The sequence below is a fragment of the Trachinotus anak genome, unplaced genomic scaffold (genome assembly GCF_046630095.1).
Source record: "Trachinotus anak isolate AG129_WGS33_773 ecotype Australia unplaced genomic scaffold, CSIRO_AGI_Tana_v1 ptg000009l, whole genome shotgun sequence".
NCBI lineage: Eukaryota > Metazoa > Chordata > Actinopteri > Carangiformes > Carangidae > Trachinotus > Trachinotus anak.
The window spans coordinates 12,912,284-12,927,831 of NW_027273860.1; the positions used below are offsets into that span (position 1 = coordinate 12,912,284).

At 39.5% G+C, this 15,548-nt stretch overlaps 1 protein-coding gene across 3 annotated transcripts in view; it reads right to left on the reverse strand.

Annotated features, from left to right (window-relative positions):
• The window catches only part of cntnap2a (contactin associated protein 2a), a 338,398-nt gene that overhangs the window by 182,458 nt on the left and 140,392 nt on the right, over positions 1–15,548 (reverse strand). For all 3 annotated transcript variants that reach the window (XM_071485431.1, XM_071485429.1, XM_071485430.1), the window contains one exon: positions 7,570–7,680. In XM_071485431.1, the coding sequence (XP_071341532.1) occupies positions 7,570–7,680 (111 nt within the window). The remainder of the gene's footprint in view (positions 1–7,569; positions 7,681–15,548) is intronic.

Sequence of the window (15,548 nt, forward strand, 5' to 3'; positions counted from 1 at the left end):
TTTTTTTTTTTTTTTTTAAACCTTTTCACATCGCTCAGCCAAATACAATAAGCAAAGGAGTCTCTTTTCCTGCTGTCGGTAGGTCATCATCATGTTGAATTGCCAGTGTTCCACTTCAATGAATGAATTATATATAAATGATATATAAAAAATGTTGGACATTATATCAAACAATTATTTATCAATGTTGAAAATGATCAGTGACCTATCTTCAACCCCAGTGGTCACGTGGTTGAGAAAGTCTGAGGTGAAGAGATGTGACGAAAAGATTCTTTTCTACATCTTAACATCTCTCTCTCTCTTTCAGAAAGGGTCTCAGAATGGAGAATGTACATTTGGGGGGAGAGCAGAGTAGAAGTCACAGCAGTACGCAGGTTTCCATCCAAATATGTTGCAAATTTTAACCAACCATTTTCAACTCAACGGCAATATACAGCAGCAATAGGCAAAGTTCGTCCCAGTTGCTGTTACCACCTGCTTCTATCCATCCAAGTCTTTATGCTACATCCTGTCGGGCTGACGGTGCTGTTGGGCCTGACGCCACTGTAGGTCGTTTAGGAGAGGATGGGACTAAACAGGTTAGTCTGCACACCTACCCTAAAAAACCTGTTTGGGAGTAAGAATAGACGTTTCTCTCTGTCTTGCACCAGAGGAGGGACTGGCTGGAATACTCAGTGAAAGCACAATTTTAGCAGCCAAACTGTTATTCTGGGTCAGGGGAGCTGTTTCGACTCAGCCTTCACCAATAAAGGCTTCCGTGACTGGAAACCAATAAGGGCTTCCACCTACATCAAAGGAATACCTGGCATGTTATACTATGTAGAGAGAAAAGAAAGCTCGTCAGTAGAGGGTAAAGAAATCTCCACTTCAATAAATACAGATCAAATAAAAAGAAATTGATATTATGTTTCCGCTATGGTTGATGTCATGGAGATCCTGGTTACCAATCAGTCACCACTGAGGGGTAAATTTGAAAATATGGAGGATTGGGGAAGTGGACTGTTTGCGTTTTTGCAAGGCAATTGTGAAGAAGATCGATGGCTCCTGATATCCTGATATAAAGTTGACCAAACCAGAGACACTACTGGAACAGAGAATGCTACTATTATTTGCTTCTTCAACGAAGACATGCTGGTGATGATCAAATACTCACCAATGTCATCTGTTCTCAGTTTAACAAAGCAGGATGGAGCTGCAGTGATGTCATACCACTAAATGGTCCTACCGTATGCATGAATGTCACTTGGTGCCCCCCTGTTATAAGCCTTGTGTCCCCTTTGGAAACTTGTTCAAACGCTGACCCTGATATTAACCACCGACAAAAGAAAATGCAAATGAATGTGCGCTTTCATGCACCACTTTTGAATATCATATGTTTGTTCATTGAGAAAAACACTTTCCAGTCAGCTGCCATTAATTCATTGCAAAATAAAAGGGCACACGAGATAATGTCATTTAAAGAGCAAAACTCAAACCTGAAATAATGAAAACAATGTAGACAACATAGTGGAAATATGACATTTATGTTCGTTTCATATTGTTATTTTTTTCTTACTCCTTAAGCCTGTTTCCATTGCATATTGTTGAATTTGCTTTCATAGATTTGTGCGCTGACAAACATCATTCAGTTTTATAATTTTGAGGTTTTCTCAAATTTTTGGCATTTCCATATTATTTTTCTTTTTATGTGCAAATTGAAAATTAGAGAGAAAAGGATGAGCAAAAGTCTAAGTGGTAGAACAAATAACCAGAAAGGAGAAGAAATAAGGGGAGAGGGAGAGAAATAGAAAGGGAACAGGTGGATGGAGGGACATGAATGTAAAAAAAGAAGAAATGGAGGAAAAAGGAGAGGGAAAAAGGGGAGATTGAGGAGGATGGTGAGAATGAGATATTAACAGATAGAGGGAGGGAGGATAAAAGAGAATGAGTGGAAATGGGCACACAGACAAATAAAGTGTCAGAGTCTTTATCAATCTATTCTGTCTTCAAAACCCGGAGGCATAAACTGTTCCTGCTTGATTTATACTATCATGAATATAATAATGGAAACAAAAAACAAATCTAGTTTATAGTACAGCTGATGTAATAATATAATATCCTGCATCAACAACTGACAATCAAACTGAACTGGTCTTAAATAAGATGCTGTGATGTAATTTTATAAATAACAATGTATAAAGTAACAGCTTGTGAGTGATTGTGTTTTCCAAACAAAGAAAAAAAAAGACACTTCACAGTATGATGATGAGCCTGTTGGTAAAGAATGTGTTTAGTTTTTAGGAGACAGAGACAGAGCATTTATCAAGCTCCCTCTTTGAAGTAAATACACAATTAAAGCAATGTGCATGAGCCTATTCCTATTTAGGTATTTATACACTACATGCACACAAATATACCAGCTATGCACATAGAATTACTAATAATTAACACGCACTCACATTTATGCACACATACATGGATACAGTGTGTGTGTGTGTGTGACAGTAGATAGATGAACAACCACACAACAGACCAAGGGCCTGGTGACTGGCTGGCACACAGAAGACGGCTGCCTGCTGGAAAGTCGTTATGGCATCATTTTACCTCTCTCACACACACAGACAGACATGGAACATGCAGCCAAAAATGGATATACATACAGACGCACACACCCTCACACACATACCCATTGCCTAAAAATCTAATAGCTGTCAGCATTCACAACACAAGCTTAATATGAGTGGTGTGTCCCATTGATTTTCTGCCTCCCCTGTTCCATAGCACTGGGAGATTGGAGTAGATTGGCTTATCAGCACACACTCATGCCACACTCATGGCACATTTGGCTGCCAAATTGCAGCTGCTTGGAGGGACCCCTCCTTATATTATCACTGTGTGGGTATGAGGTTATAATCCTCGAGTCTGTGCTTTTGTGAGTTGTGTGTGCATTTCCATGCTGCTGCTGTATACACCACCAGGCAAAAGTTTAACAACGCCTCAAATTTTCCAGCTGTAACTTTACTTTAAAACCATGTTACACAAAATATTAATCATAACAGAGTATTGTTTGGAGGGGAAATTTAAAGAAATCCAAACAAGGCAGAGCTGTTTTTCCCCAATAGCATAATGATAATTGGTGCAGCCAAACCATTCTCCGCAGCACTGCAGAGATAGGTCTGGCTATGAAAGACTAATCCCAAACCAGCTCCTTGGGGTTTGAGTCTGCAGACTGGTGGCCTTCCATCATGTGGAGTGAACCGTCTAGTTATTTTCTTTTAATGTTTTGCGTCACTATCTTGCTGGAGGATGAACCCCAACCAACCAGTCAGGGTTCATCATACAACCAGTCAACAACTTCCTGCAGTACAGTATTGTCCTAATGCATCAGAGGGTGTACTAACACAGTTTTTGTCAATACTACCTTAATCAATAAAAGTAGAGGCACCTGTAGAAACTGCTTGCATTGACTTCCAAGGCTTCATCAGAAGGATGTAAGTTAACCAATTTCTTGTACCCTGAAAAAGGCTTTTCGATGCAATTTATGTGATGTTCATGATTTTTCCGTTTTTGGTGACCACAAAGTTTTTTCTTTAACCTTGGCCAGTTAACTGCTTACCTCTACCATTTAAGGTTATTCACTACCTTGAACTACTCAAATATCAATGAAAACCAGAAGAATGAAGGTGTTCCAAAACTCTTGACCGTTAGTGTATTTGGCTCTGGGAATACATGTGTGGGGTGCAATCCTGTATTTTGAGATGCTCATGTCCCTGACACTATCGGTGTCCATGTGTGGACTTGTGTTTTTCAGGCCTTTGAGTGTTCCTGTGAATGTGGGGCTGAGGCTCAGGAGGTAGAACGGGTTGTCCAAAAAACTGGAAGGTCAGTTATTCCGCATGTCTAAGTGTCCTTGGGCAAGACACTGAACCCCAGATTGCACCCAATGTATCATCGGCTTATGTTACTGTGTGTACGACAGGTAAAGCACTGTTTGAATGTGTGACTGAATGTGGCTTGAAGGATGAGTGATTGATAAGACTAGAAAAGCACCTTATATATTATATATATATATATATATATATATTATATATATATATATATATATATATATATATATATATATATGCAGTCCATTTACATGTATCATACAAACTTGTTTTCTCCTCCAGTGTGTGTTGTATGTCTTCAGATGTTTTACTGTTATTCTAACCATGCACAGTACATGTATTTGTCATGCCTGTTTGTTTGAATGTGTTTATTTATATGTGACTGTGTACATTTGATGTCTGTGTTTGCATTTTGAATTGATGTGTTTTGCATTCCATTTTACAAACTGACAAGAAAACAACAATGCTGATTTCAATTTTGAGAGGCATTTTCCTTTAGAGCAAAAAAAAAAATCCATTTGGTTTTGAGAAAAGAGAAAATCATTTTATGACACATTTTCTGTCCTTGTGGAGGAGTTTTTCTTTCTGTCACTTCCTACAGAACTTACTCTGCCTTGCTTTTTCTAATCTTACAGTGCATCCGGAAAGTATTCACAGCGCTTCACTTTTTCCACTTTTTGTTATGTTACAGTCTTATTCCAAAATGGATGAAATTCATTTTTTACCTGAAAATTCTACACACAATACCCGATAATGACAAAGTGAAAAAAGTTTGCTTAATTTTTTTGCAAATTTATTAAAAATAACAAAAATATAACATGTACATAAGTATCCACAGCCTTTTCTCAATACTTGATTAAGCACCTTTGGCAGAAATTACAGCCTCAAGTCTTTTTGAGTATGATGCTACAAGCTTGGCACACCTATTTTTGGGCAGTTTCTCCCATTCTTCTTTGCAGAACCTCTCAAGCTCCATCAGATTGGATGGGGAGCATCAGTGCACAGCCATTTTCAGATCTCTCCAGGGATGTTCAATCGGGTTCAAGTCTGGGCTCTGGCTGGGCCACTCAAGGACATTCACAGAGTTGTCCCGAAGCCACTCCTTTGTTATCTTGGCTGTGTGCTTAGGGTTGTTGTCCTGTTGGAAGATGAACCTTTGCCCCAGTCCGAGGTCCTGAGCGCTCTGGAGCAGGTGATCATCAAGGATGTCTCTGTACATTGCAGCATTCATCTTTACCTTGACCATGACTCGTCTCCCAGTTCCTGCTGCCAAAAAACATCCCCACAGCATGATGCTGCCACCACCATGCTTCACTGTAGCGATGGTATTGGCCAGGTGAAGAGTGGTGCTTGGTTTGCTCCAGAAATGACGCTTGGCATTCAGGCCAAAGAGTTCAATCTTTGTTTCATCAGACCAGAGAATTTAGTCTCTCATGGTCTGAGAGTCCTTCAGGTCCCTTTTGGCAAACTCCAGGCGGGCTGTCATGTGTCTTTTACTGAGGAGTGCCTTCCGTCTGGCCACTCTACCATACAGGCCTGATTGGTGGAGTGCTGCAGGAATGGTTGTCTTCTGGAAGCTTCTCCTCTCTCCACAGAGCAACGCTGGAGCACTGTCAGAGTGAGCATCAGGTTCTTGGTCACCTCCCTGACGAAGGCCCTTCTGCCCCGATCCCTCAGATTGGCCGGGCGGCCAGCTCATGGAAGAGTCCTGGTGGTTCCAAACTTCTTCCATTTACGGATGATGGAGGCCACTGTGCTTACTGGGACCTTCAATGCTGCAGAAATTTTTCTGTACCCTTCCCCAGATCTGTGTCTTGATACAATCCTGTCTTGGAGGTCTACAGACAATTCTTTGGACTTCATGGTTTGGTTTGTGCTCAGACATGCACTGTCAACTATGGGACCTTATATAGACAGGTGTGTGCCTTTCCAAATCATGTCCAATCAAATGAATTTACCACAGGTGGACTCCAATCAAGTTGTAGAAACATCTGAAGGATGGAAACAGGATGCACCTGAGCTCAATTTTGAGTGTCATGGCAAAGGCTGTGAATACTTATGTACATGTGATTTTTTTTGTTTTTATTTTTAATAAATTTGCAAAAATTTAAAGCAAATTTTTTTCACTTTGTCATTATTGGGTGTTGTGTCCAGAATTTTGAGGTAGAAAATGAATTTAATCCATTTTAGAATAAGGCTGTAACATAACAAAATGTGGAAAAAGTGAAGCGCTGTGAATACTTTTCGGATGCACTGTATATTCAACTCCTATCATACTACATGCTTTATACTAACAAGATGATGACCTCATCATCAAAACACAGTGTCATTCTATGGAGGACACAAAGACACAAAGGATGCAATCAAACTTAATATCCTTTTCATGTATTTCCTCCGATACTTTGACATGTCTCAGTATGTACCCATTTTGGTACATTCAACATTGAGTCAACATCTGATAGAGTTTGCCAGTTTGCTGTTTATCATAGTGGTGGTTCTGTCTGCCATATAGTGTCATTTGGATCATTGGAGAAAAAACTGCACTGAGAAAGACAAGGTTTAACCATTGTATTTTTAGATCTTGGGGGTTAGCCAAGATCACCTCAACAAGTCATTTTGTCAGGGTAATGAATCTTAAATTGTTCGTCTTTTTAAAAGGTGAGCAAATCTGCCCTAGGATGAGAAAATTTCACATTTTTTAGTCCAAACTGTTTTGAAAAAAAAAAAAAAATCTTGAACCAAGTTTACAACCAGTAGATAAATGTGCCTTACTCAGAAACACTTCCTTTTTATCTACTAGTCCAAGCAGATAAAGCTATTTTTGAAATAAGAAATTCCATTAAAGCCTTGCGTGGAAGGAAAATAAGATACTAAACTGAATGACTTGGTGTGAGTGTATTTCACACTGTATCTATGAATTGTTCACCTAGTTTAACTACGGTATTACTCCAATTTTTCAGTACAACAACACTCTCCATGGAACCAGACTTCAATGCTTTAACCATTACATGTTCCCTAAGGACCTCCATCTCTGAGGAGATTGGATAAAAAAAAGAGAAAGGATGCCAAGTTGTATATTTACAGTCATCCATTGTTATTGTCATTGACAGTTTAGTCTTTATTTCTTTAATTCTTTCCCCTTTTTCTTGTTCATAGGTATCATGATTAAAGGAGGAGTCTCAGCAGTAATTCTGTTGGTATGATTAAACACACCAGATTACCTTGCCTTTATTTGCCAGCTCTGAGCTCTGTTTCCTCAGCTGTAGTGTGACTATATTAGATAGAAAAGTATGAATTATTAATTGTATAAACATAGAGGGGTGTAATTGTCTGGCCCTATCTCTCTCTGCTGTGGACTGATGTGGAAATGAGCTCCAGTCTGAGTCACTGAGATAATGACTGGAGCTGAGTGAGGGAGAAGAGGAAATATAGAGAGGAAAGTAAAAAGACAGAGAAATCAGAAAAAGAAGGGGGCGGCAAGAGCAGCTGTGCAGCACTATGAAGCATGTCACTCTATGAAGGCTCGGGCATTTATCTCTCAGTATGTTATCTGTAAAATCACTTGTAAGGATGTATGTCCACATGTACCTGAATATATGTACTTTTCCGTAGTATGTGTGAATGTCCAACCCTTTATCATCCGTGTGTGTGAATACTTGGATATCTGCAGGTTTTTTTGGTGTCTTTGTGTGTGAGAGTCTACCTCCTCTCCTGTTGAGCTTGGCATATCCGGGTGCGTAGCCATTGGAGAAGACAGATGAGCTGGTGAAGGCTGTGTGAGGCAGAGGAGAGGCTAGAGCCTCATCACACTTTGCTGTGGAGAGAAAAAAAGTATGAAGAACCGAGGAGAGATGGATGAGAGAAGGAGCACAGGAGAGGAGAAAGAGAAGAGAAAGAAGCAGTGAGGGAAAATGGGACAGACAGTTGGAAAGAATGATGGGGAGGAGTGAAGAAAAAGAGAAAACAGTGAACATTAGTATATTTTGCAGAAAATTCATCAAAATTGGCCATATATATATTTAGACAATGAGAAATCTATGAAGTAGTTAGCAAAATCCCAACATTGTTCATTAAATGCTAAGTAAATTCTAGGATAAAATCTCCTCAGCTCAACTTGAGCACACTCAGATCAAAAATCTGTATTTCTTGTATGGTTTCATTAGAAATATGGGCATAGCTAGGTTGAGGAAGCTGTTTGTGGGTCAAGAACTAAGTCAGGTCAGTTAAACTTGAGCCACAGAGGGCAATAAAAACTTTGTTGAGTTCACAAGAGTACACTGCATAAATATCTCCTATAACAAGCAAGAGGGCCTTGTAAAAAGAGGCAGATGCATACTTGATTTAGAAAAATGGAGAAAAAGAAACAGAAACGTGAAAAAAGTTAAACCCTGGACTGGCCCAGTCTCAGATTTAATAATTAAATCTCTGATCTGTCATATTCTGCCTTGGTTCACATACTGTCAGGTCAGTTTTAAAAGTAAAATCCCATCTGTCATAAAGAACAACTGTAGCTCAGGAATGAATATGTTGATAATTCAAGAAACATTTTTGTCCAGACAGCCCTTTTACTATGGTGAAATAACAGGTGATGGATGTTGGTTACCACAATATAAAATGTTAATGTTTGGTTGTATAAGGTAGGTTTTACACAGTCCTGTATGCAAATCAATCATTCCTTGAAAAAGGAGTGAGCATTGTAATGCAAAATACAACAGCTTTATAGTGGTCTTTTCTGCAGTGTGAAACCTTGAATGTAATCATGCAGACCTGACTCCAGATACACATTTCCACCTGGCAAACTGGATGAACTGTGTACCCAGTGACTTGGAGTAGCCATGAGGAAAATGATCAGAAAGAGTTGTACTGCTGCTCAGTCTAAACTGACCTGAGTGTCAACCCACAACTCCAACCCCAAGACAGCGACTACAGCGGCATATATATGAAACACACAAAGGCAGCAAAAATCACATTGGACAAATACAAAAAATACAGTATATTTCTGACACACACACACACACACACACACACAGAGAGTTATGAAGTCACTTTCCTTCCTCTCTTTCAATTTGCCCCTTTCACTCACTCATACGCACAAACAAAAACACACTCGGCTCCTCCAGTCCTCCAGTACATTAGGCTTCACACAGAGAGAAATTGTGAATGGTCTGTCAGGCCTGGTAGAGGCAGTCAATAGCTCTCTGTCATGCCCCACCGTGTGTGTGTGTGTTTGTGTGTGCGTGCGTGTGCGTGTGTGTGTGTGTATGAAGGAGAGATTTAGAAGAGAGAGAAATGTTTGTCTTTCTGTGAATGTTTGTGTGTCGTATGCTACTGAAAGTCAGAGCTTCTTGGGCTGTTGGCTTCTTAGACATATTACTTTTTGTCACAGGTGAGCTCACAGTGAAAAAAATAATACCATCAAGCATTATAGTGTGCAACTGTGTGTTTCTGTATGGAAGAGGAAACCAAGCTTCTCCTTTATAAACACACAAAAAGTAATGACATCTGTGGCACTTTGACCTTGCGCTGACATAGTAGTAAAATTCACTGGCATACATAAGGTAACTGGCTCGCCGTCATAGAAATGAGCAGTGATGTACCCCAGAGCAGACTGTCCCATAGAGGTGTGGTTGGGTAGTGTCAAAAATTATAATTGCACCTGCATGGTCTGTGTCATGATTTAGGCTATGTGTGTAAATCATAGACTGTATATTAACGTCAGTGATATTGATCAGTCATAGGTTTCTGAAGAGTGGTTTTGAAGCTCAGAGTGGGCTGCTCTGATGTCACCATCATGGCAGTTCCTCACTGCGCCTAGCTTCTGGCTGATCCAAAAATGGGCAGAGGTGAGGTGTGTGTGGAGCTGAGACTTCGGTGCATGCCAGTTTAATAACTGCGGCAAGCATATGCTCCCGTTAGCATTGTTAGAACAACTGGGCATCTTGCTCAAAGGCTAACAAGGCTAATTCATTTGCTTGCTAATTAGCTAGTTAACCAGCACTTGCCATTTAGCGACTTTGTTACTAGACTTTATTTCAAAACAGAACCTAGCTACAAATCTAGCGGCTTTTTGGACAAAGGTGAGTGACCGGCAGTGTGTTCAGTGAGAGGCAGAGAGATGGAGCAGGCTATTCACTCCGTAATCTGACATAGACATGAATGAGCTGTGCATGTGCAGGCTGTGCACCATGTGAGAGAAAAAAAAAGTATTCTGTTGCTTCGAAGTTTCTCTCCAAGTTACCATTTTAGAAGTAAATATAACCGAAACCACAGAGCAGGTGTTCTCTTCAACTTGTGAGTAAGGTGATTTTGTCAGACAACATCGTGGTTTTAAAATGAGGATTTTAACAGAGCGTAGCAGCAGCTTGGAAATGGCTTGGAGGTGAGTGATAGTTAACATGTAGTCTTAATGGGCTGTGTTTAAGTCACTATTTCACACTCATCCTGTTGTCTGACAACAGAAACAGCAAAACTGGTAAAGGAGAACAGATTTATGAGAAATTCGGTTTTATTAAAATATTCTATATGTGAGAACAGAAAGTAGGAAAGAAGCGAATAGAAAAAAGAATAGAAACTAGCTGACACGGGATAGAATGAAAATACAACGTGATAATATAGCTAATTAGCATATTATGTCTAGCTCCAATTAGCATCTCAAGTCGGCTTTTTCTGTTGAAAGTAGTTGGCAACACTGGTTAACAAACTGAGCTAACAAGTCAGGTATAGTGAGCTGCAGACACTGATACCTGCTAATTACTGCTAACAAATAAAACAATGCTAGAATTTAATTCACCTTAAACAAACAAAAACACAGATTTCCCCACATTCTGTTAACCTCTCAATTAACCACACAATAACCAATCTATTTGCATGAAAAATCCTTGAATAGGCACCAATAACATAAACACAGCTGAGAGTCCCATTTAGTGAATTAGCTGAGGTGACGCCTGGCAGACAGCCAGCGGTACCAACTACGTCCAACTGAAAGTAGCTAGAAAATGTTTGAAAAGTCGCTAAATGTCATTATACTAATTAGCATATCAACGCCATCATCGCGTTGTATTTGCATTCTGCCATGTGTCAGCCGGCGTCAGCCCTTCATCTATTTGCTTCTCTTCTTTCTGTGATTTTAAACAATTGTCACGTACAGGGTGTCTCTCATTCATTCACACACGTGCAAACAATGCTTTTCCTGCAGCTTTAGTCTCAAGTGTGTTTCTATACGTTTCTCAGCGATGACTTCTTCCAGCTGCACATGAACACACACACACGCACACACACAGGCGCACGCAAACACACAGGACCATAGAGCAGAATAAGGGCTTGGGGGGGGTGGAATGAGAGGTGGAAGTTAAATGCGAGAAAAGTGGAATTTAAGGGAAAGAGGTGTGGAGAAATATACAGTGCATTTCTTCAGTGCCTCCGGCTATTTCCTTGGGGCTCTCTTTACTCTCTGGTGGGGAAAAACTGCTATGTGAAAGGAATTAAGTGATCATATGATTAAAAAAAAAAAAGGATGCCTGTAATCAACTGTCTAATGCTCCAGTAGAATATACAATTGCTTTTGAAGAAGTAATAATGCTAACAATACAGCTATCAGTTACTGAATTATGTGTACATACTTGGGTGAGAATATGTTTTGCCTGTGAAATCAAAAACCCAAATATATTCAGCCATTATCACATAAAAGTCTGGAAACAAAGGTGTAACAGTGTCTAATTGTGATAATGGCAACCCTTCCTGAAGCAGCAGTGCCTCAGGAGGGGCTACCTCATTTTGTTTACAAAATGAGTGCCTAGATTTAAATATATTTTTGCTCCCATGAAGCTTGCATTGATTTCGCCACAATAGTACATGTGCATTAGTTGACATCAGCTGATCTTAAATAATGGTCTACAGACATTTGACAGTTTAACAGGTAGGTTAGTTAAGCTCTAACATACAGAATGCATGCAGTCCATTGTACTGTCCTATACGCCCTCCCTTCCAGTAAAAGATGACAGTACCAAGCAAAGGTAACAACAACCTAACAAATGTCCATGGAAGATCAGTATTGATGTTTTTCTCTTTACTGCCTCAATAAACTTGAGGCTTCTTCCTTTAAACTGGATAGTTTTGATAAAAGTACTTTAGGTCTATAATCAGCAAATATTAAAGTCCATGTTATGCTTTAACATACTTTATCACAACAGTTGTTCAAACAGTGTTATAGCTCCTTTGTCAAACCTAAAGCACCTCAGTGATGAATCACAACTGTCTGTCTGTAGTGTACAATCTTCTGTACAGTTAGTATGTCTGTGCAGTTATATATACACAGAACAGCCACCAGGTAATTCTGTTGTCAAGGAATCTATTACCTGCATTTAAATCTATTGTTGGTTATAAAGATGAAGTTATAAGAAATTATGTTTGCACTAAATGTCACACAATACATCTGAATTTCAAAGAATGATTGAAATCCCACAATATGCTCTGAACACCTTTTGCTCTTTCAATATTAATAAGAATGCTGGTCTGGTCATGATGAGGTGACGGTGAAAAAGAAAAAAAGCACATTGCTGTGAAAAGGAAAAGCTGGCTGCCATTGGAGTGAAGCAGACACATTGTGACATGTCTGGGAAGAAAAATAAGGCTTTTATCGAGGCTTCAGTACTCTGTGCTGTATGATGAGCTTAATTTCTTCAATATGTGGCCAGTATTTGAAAAAAACCTGCAACTTTTTTTTTTTTTTTTTTTTTTTTTGAATCTGAATTGTCTGTATTTGCAGACATATGGCCTGTTTCACACTTCATTAAATACAATTTCCTGCTGTGTAGGACAACAAATAGTGAACAGTGATCTTAACAGAGAAACACTGCCTTTCACTTTATATATATCTGATTTGGTCATAAATGAAAAGAAAAACAACTGAACTTACAGTGCCAGAGCTATCTCTATGTTGGACTTTTAGAGCTGAGTAGGGAATTTGGGTTAGGCTACGGCCTTGAAATTACTGGCAATAAATCAGACATTGTCTGTTTTCCCATTTTTCAGCATCCTAAAGGAATGCACCTCTCCCAACAATAGTAATACACTTAAGTGATTTATTGCTTTGAGCTGATTAAATGGCAGTGCAGGGTTTCCCACATAGGTAAACTGCATGTTTGTGAGAAGGTTCAGCCTCTGTTTTTTTTTACCTGTTACTAATTGGTCTTTGAAAGAGACCTACGATACATCATGTCTATCAATAATTCACTGATATATCACAGGGCAACCTCCTCCAACACACACACTGTAGCCCTGTAATTTAAAGGAAAATAGATTATCAAAGTAAATGAATTAAGTAATAAAACAAAATCCCACATGCTGCATAAAAGAATAAAGTGGGATCTGTCAGTCAACAGTGAATATACTGCATGTTTGCTCAGTATCATGTGGCGAGTGCACAGTAATAGAAAAAAAAAAGGTAGAAATCATTCATGAATGCAGACCACATGGTCATATTCATGGCTCAAGTGTGAAATCGTACCGGCTGATATTTGCCCATGTCTAACGTGTAAAGTAGGGTTCTGTATGTTCTGGTACTTTAGGGCAAGCAAATGACTACAATATCCAAGTGCAAATGTCAGCCTATTCCCCTGAGAGCAAGAGACCGATAGTTTTACACTGGGTGGTATGATAAGAGAAGATGGAGGAACAGGTAGGGGCAGTGGGGGAGGCTGGGAGAGAAAGAGAGAGAGATAGACAAGATGGGGAAAAAGGAAACAGGGAAAAGAAGACGGGTAAGAGCAAAGCAAAATGGCTGCCTACCAAAACCTTCTTAGTGACATTTCCAGCTAGGTAAATAACTAGGATGTGGAAAAATAGCAACCAGGAGATGTGTCAGCTGGCTGCCACCAGTTGGGAGCACAGCCATGGATAGACAGAGTTTGGCCAGCTTGTTCAAAGGACTTTACATTGCTGCCACATCTCTGGAGCTAAAGGGAGTTGGATACAAATAGAGTATAATACATCCAAGGTGATATATTCATGACATCCTAAAGATCGGTTGGCATAAAATCAAAAACTGCAGCCACAAAACTAAAGTTTGGCATCCAGAATGTGGTATCACACAAAAAAACTGGCTTTAATAAATTGTCATACCTGCCACATTGGCCCTTCAGGCAAATAGCCCTGAAAAAGACAGTTTATAGCAGAGAGGCCAAACACAATGCATATTTGAAAATCACCAGATTAAAAATATTTTTACTCTTTTTTTCTGGATGGGCTTTATAAGCAAGTCTGCCAAAGTCTCACCTTTTACATGTTTTAACATTGTTGTCAATAAGTCAGTCAAAACAGTGAAGAAACTTCAGTATTCTTTGAAAAAACACAACATAAAGCTCTGCTATTGTAATCTAATGACTGTGAAAGCATGTGTCTGCAGTTTTGGTTTGGTGCTGTCAAGTCTGTCCTCTCAGCAACACTGAATGGGACTTGGGGGCTTTTTCTGGACTCGAGTCATGAACACAGTGGAAGCTGTCAAAAGTGCCAACAGCTGCATGGAGATTCAGTCTGACTCTCCAAACTGCCAGTGAGTGTGAGTGTCTCCATCTGTGCATGCCTCTGGTCCCTGGTGTGGCTGGAAGCACTATCTATTCCCCGTGATAAGGCAGGTTGTCTGCTGTAAATGACCAATCAGCAATTGTTTGATCAAACAAAAATTAATACTCCTCAACATAATTGAAAAGTTTGTCTAAAAAGGCTGATAAAGCATTTTCTCAGCTTATTATTGTTGGAAATAAATGACTGTTTTACTTAACAGCCTAAAAAAATATTGTCACCAACAAACCATTAAAAATCATCATCAGAAAATATTTGTTTTCTGATGCTGATATTAGTGTAAACAAAGGCATCAGAGAGCTGACACCCGCTGACTGTCACACAGTATACCTGTGTCCGTCTGCATTCAATTCCTCTCTGGTAATATAGCAGCATAATTTAGCAAGGTAACCTGAAGTTGCTTATCTTCTTCATAGGGGTCAAAGAGAAAGAGTTTAAAAACTGGTCAAATGGCCACTCACTAATTAGCAAGCAGCTACATACGCATGTTGTCCTGTACACCTGGAATTGCATGACAGCAGCTCCCTAGTGGGTTTCACAAAGAGGTATAAGACACAAATTAACAGATGTTCCGCAGCCTAGAAAGGGCCTTTCTAATTGGCATTACAGATGGTTGTTCCTACCATTTGCCACTGTCTTCAGTCTAAAACAAAAATTGTGAAGTAAACTAAATATATGTTGTCTTTAACTAAACTCGTGTGATGACATTAGAAAAGTGTGAGTCAAAAGTGCGAGTGTGGTATATGATAGCCATGAACGCGTCAGCAGGGAGGAAGCTGTAAAGTCATATTTTAAAAGAAATAAAGAAAAATTCACATTAAGCAGCTTGCTAAACTGTACCGCATTGCATTAAAAGAATGAACTGATTTTATTCAAATGGATCTGTTTAGCTGTGACCTTCAGGCCTTGGAAGTTCCCACGGTGTTTGAACATATCACAGTCCAATGAGCACCAGCTAAATAGTCACAAAGCAGCCATAAGCTCACTTTTCAATTCAAACCAGGAGGACAGGACATGACAGGCACATTTTCATAAAAGACGCAACAGTGACAAAGTGGAATTTCACTGTTGACTGTAGTCAAGTGCTAAGTGCTAAGTGCTAGA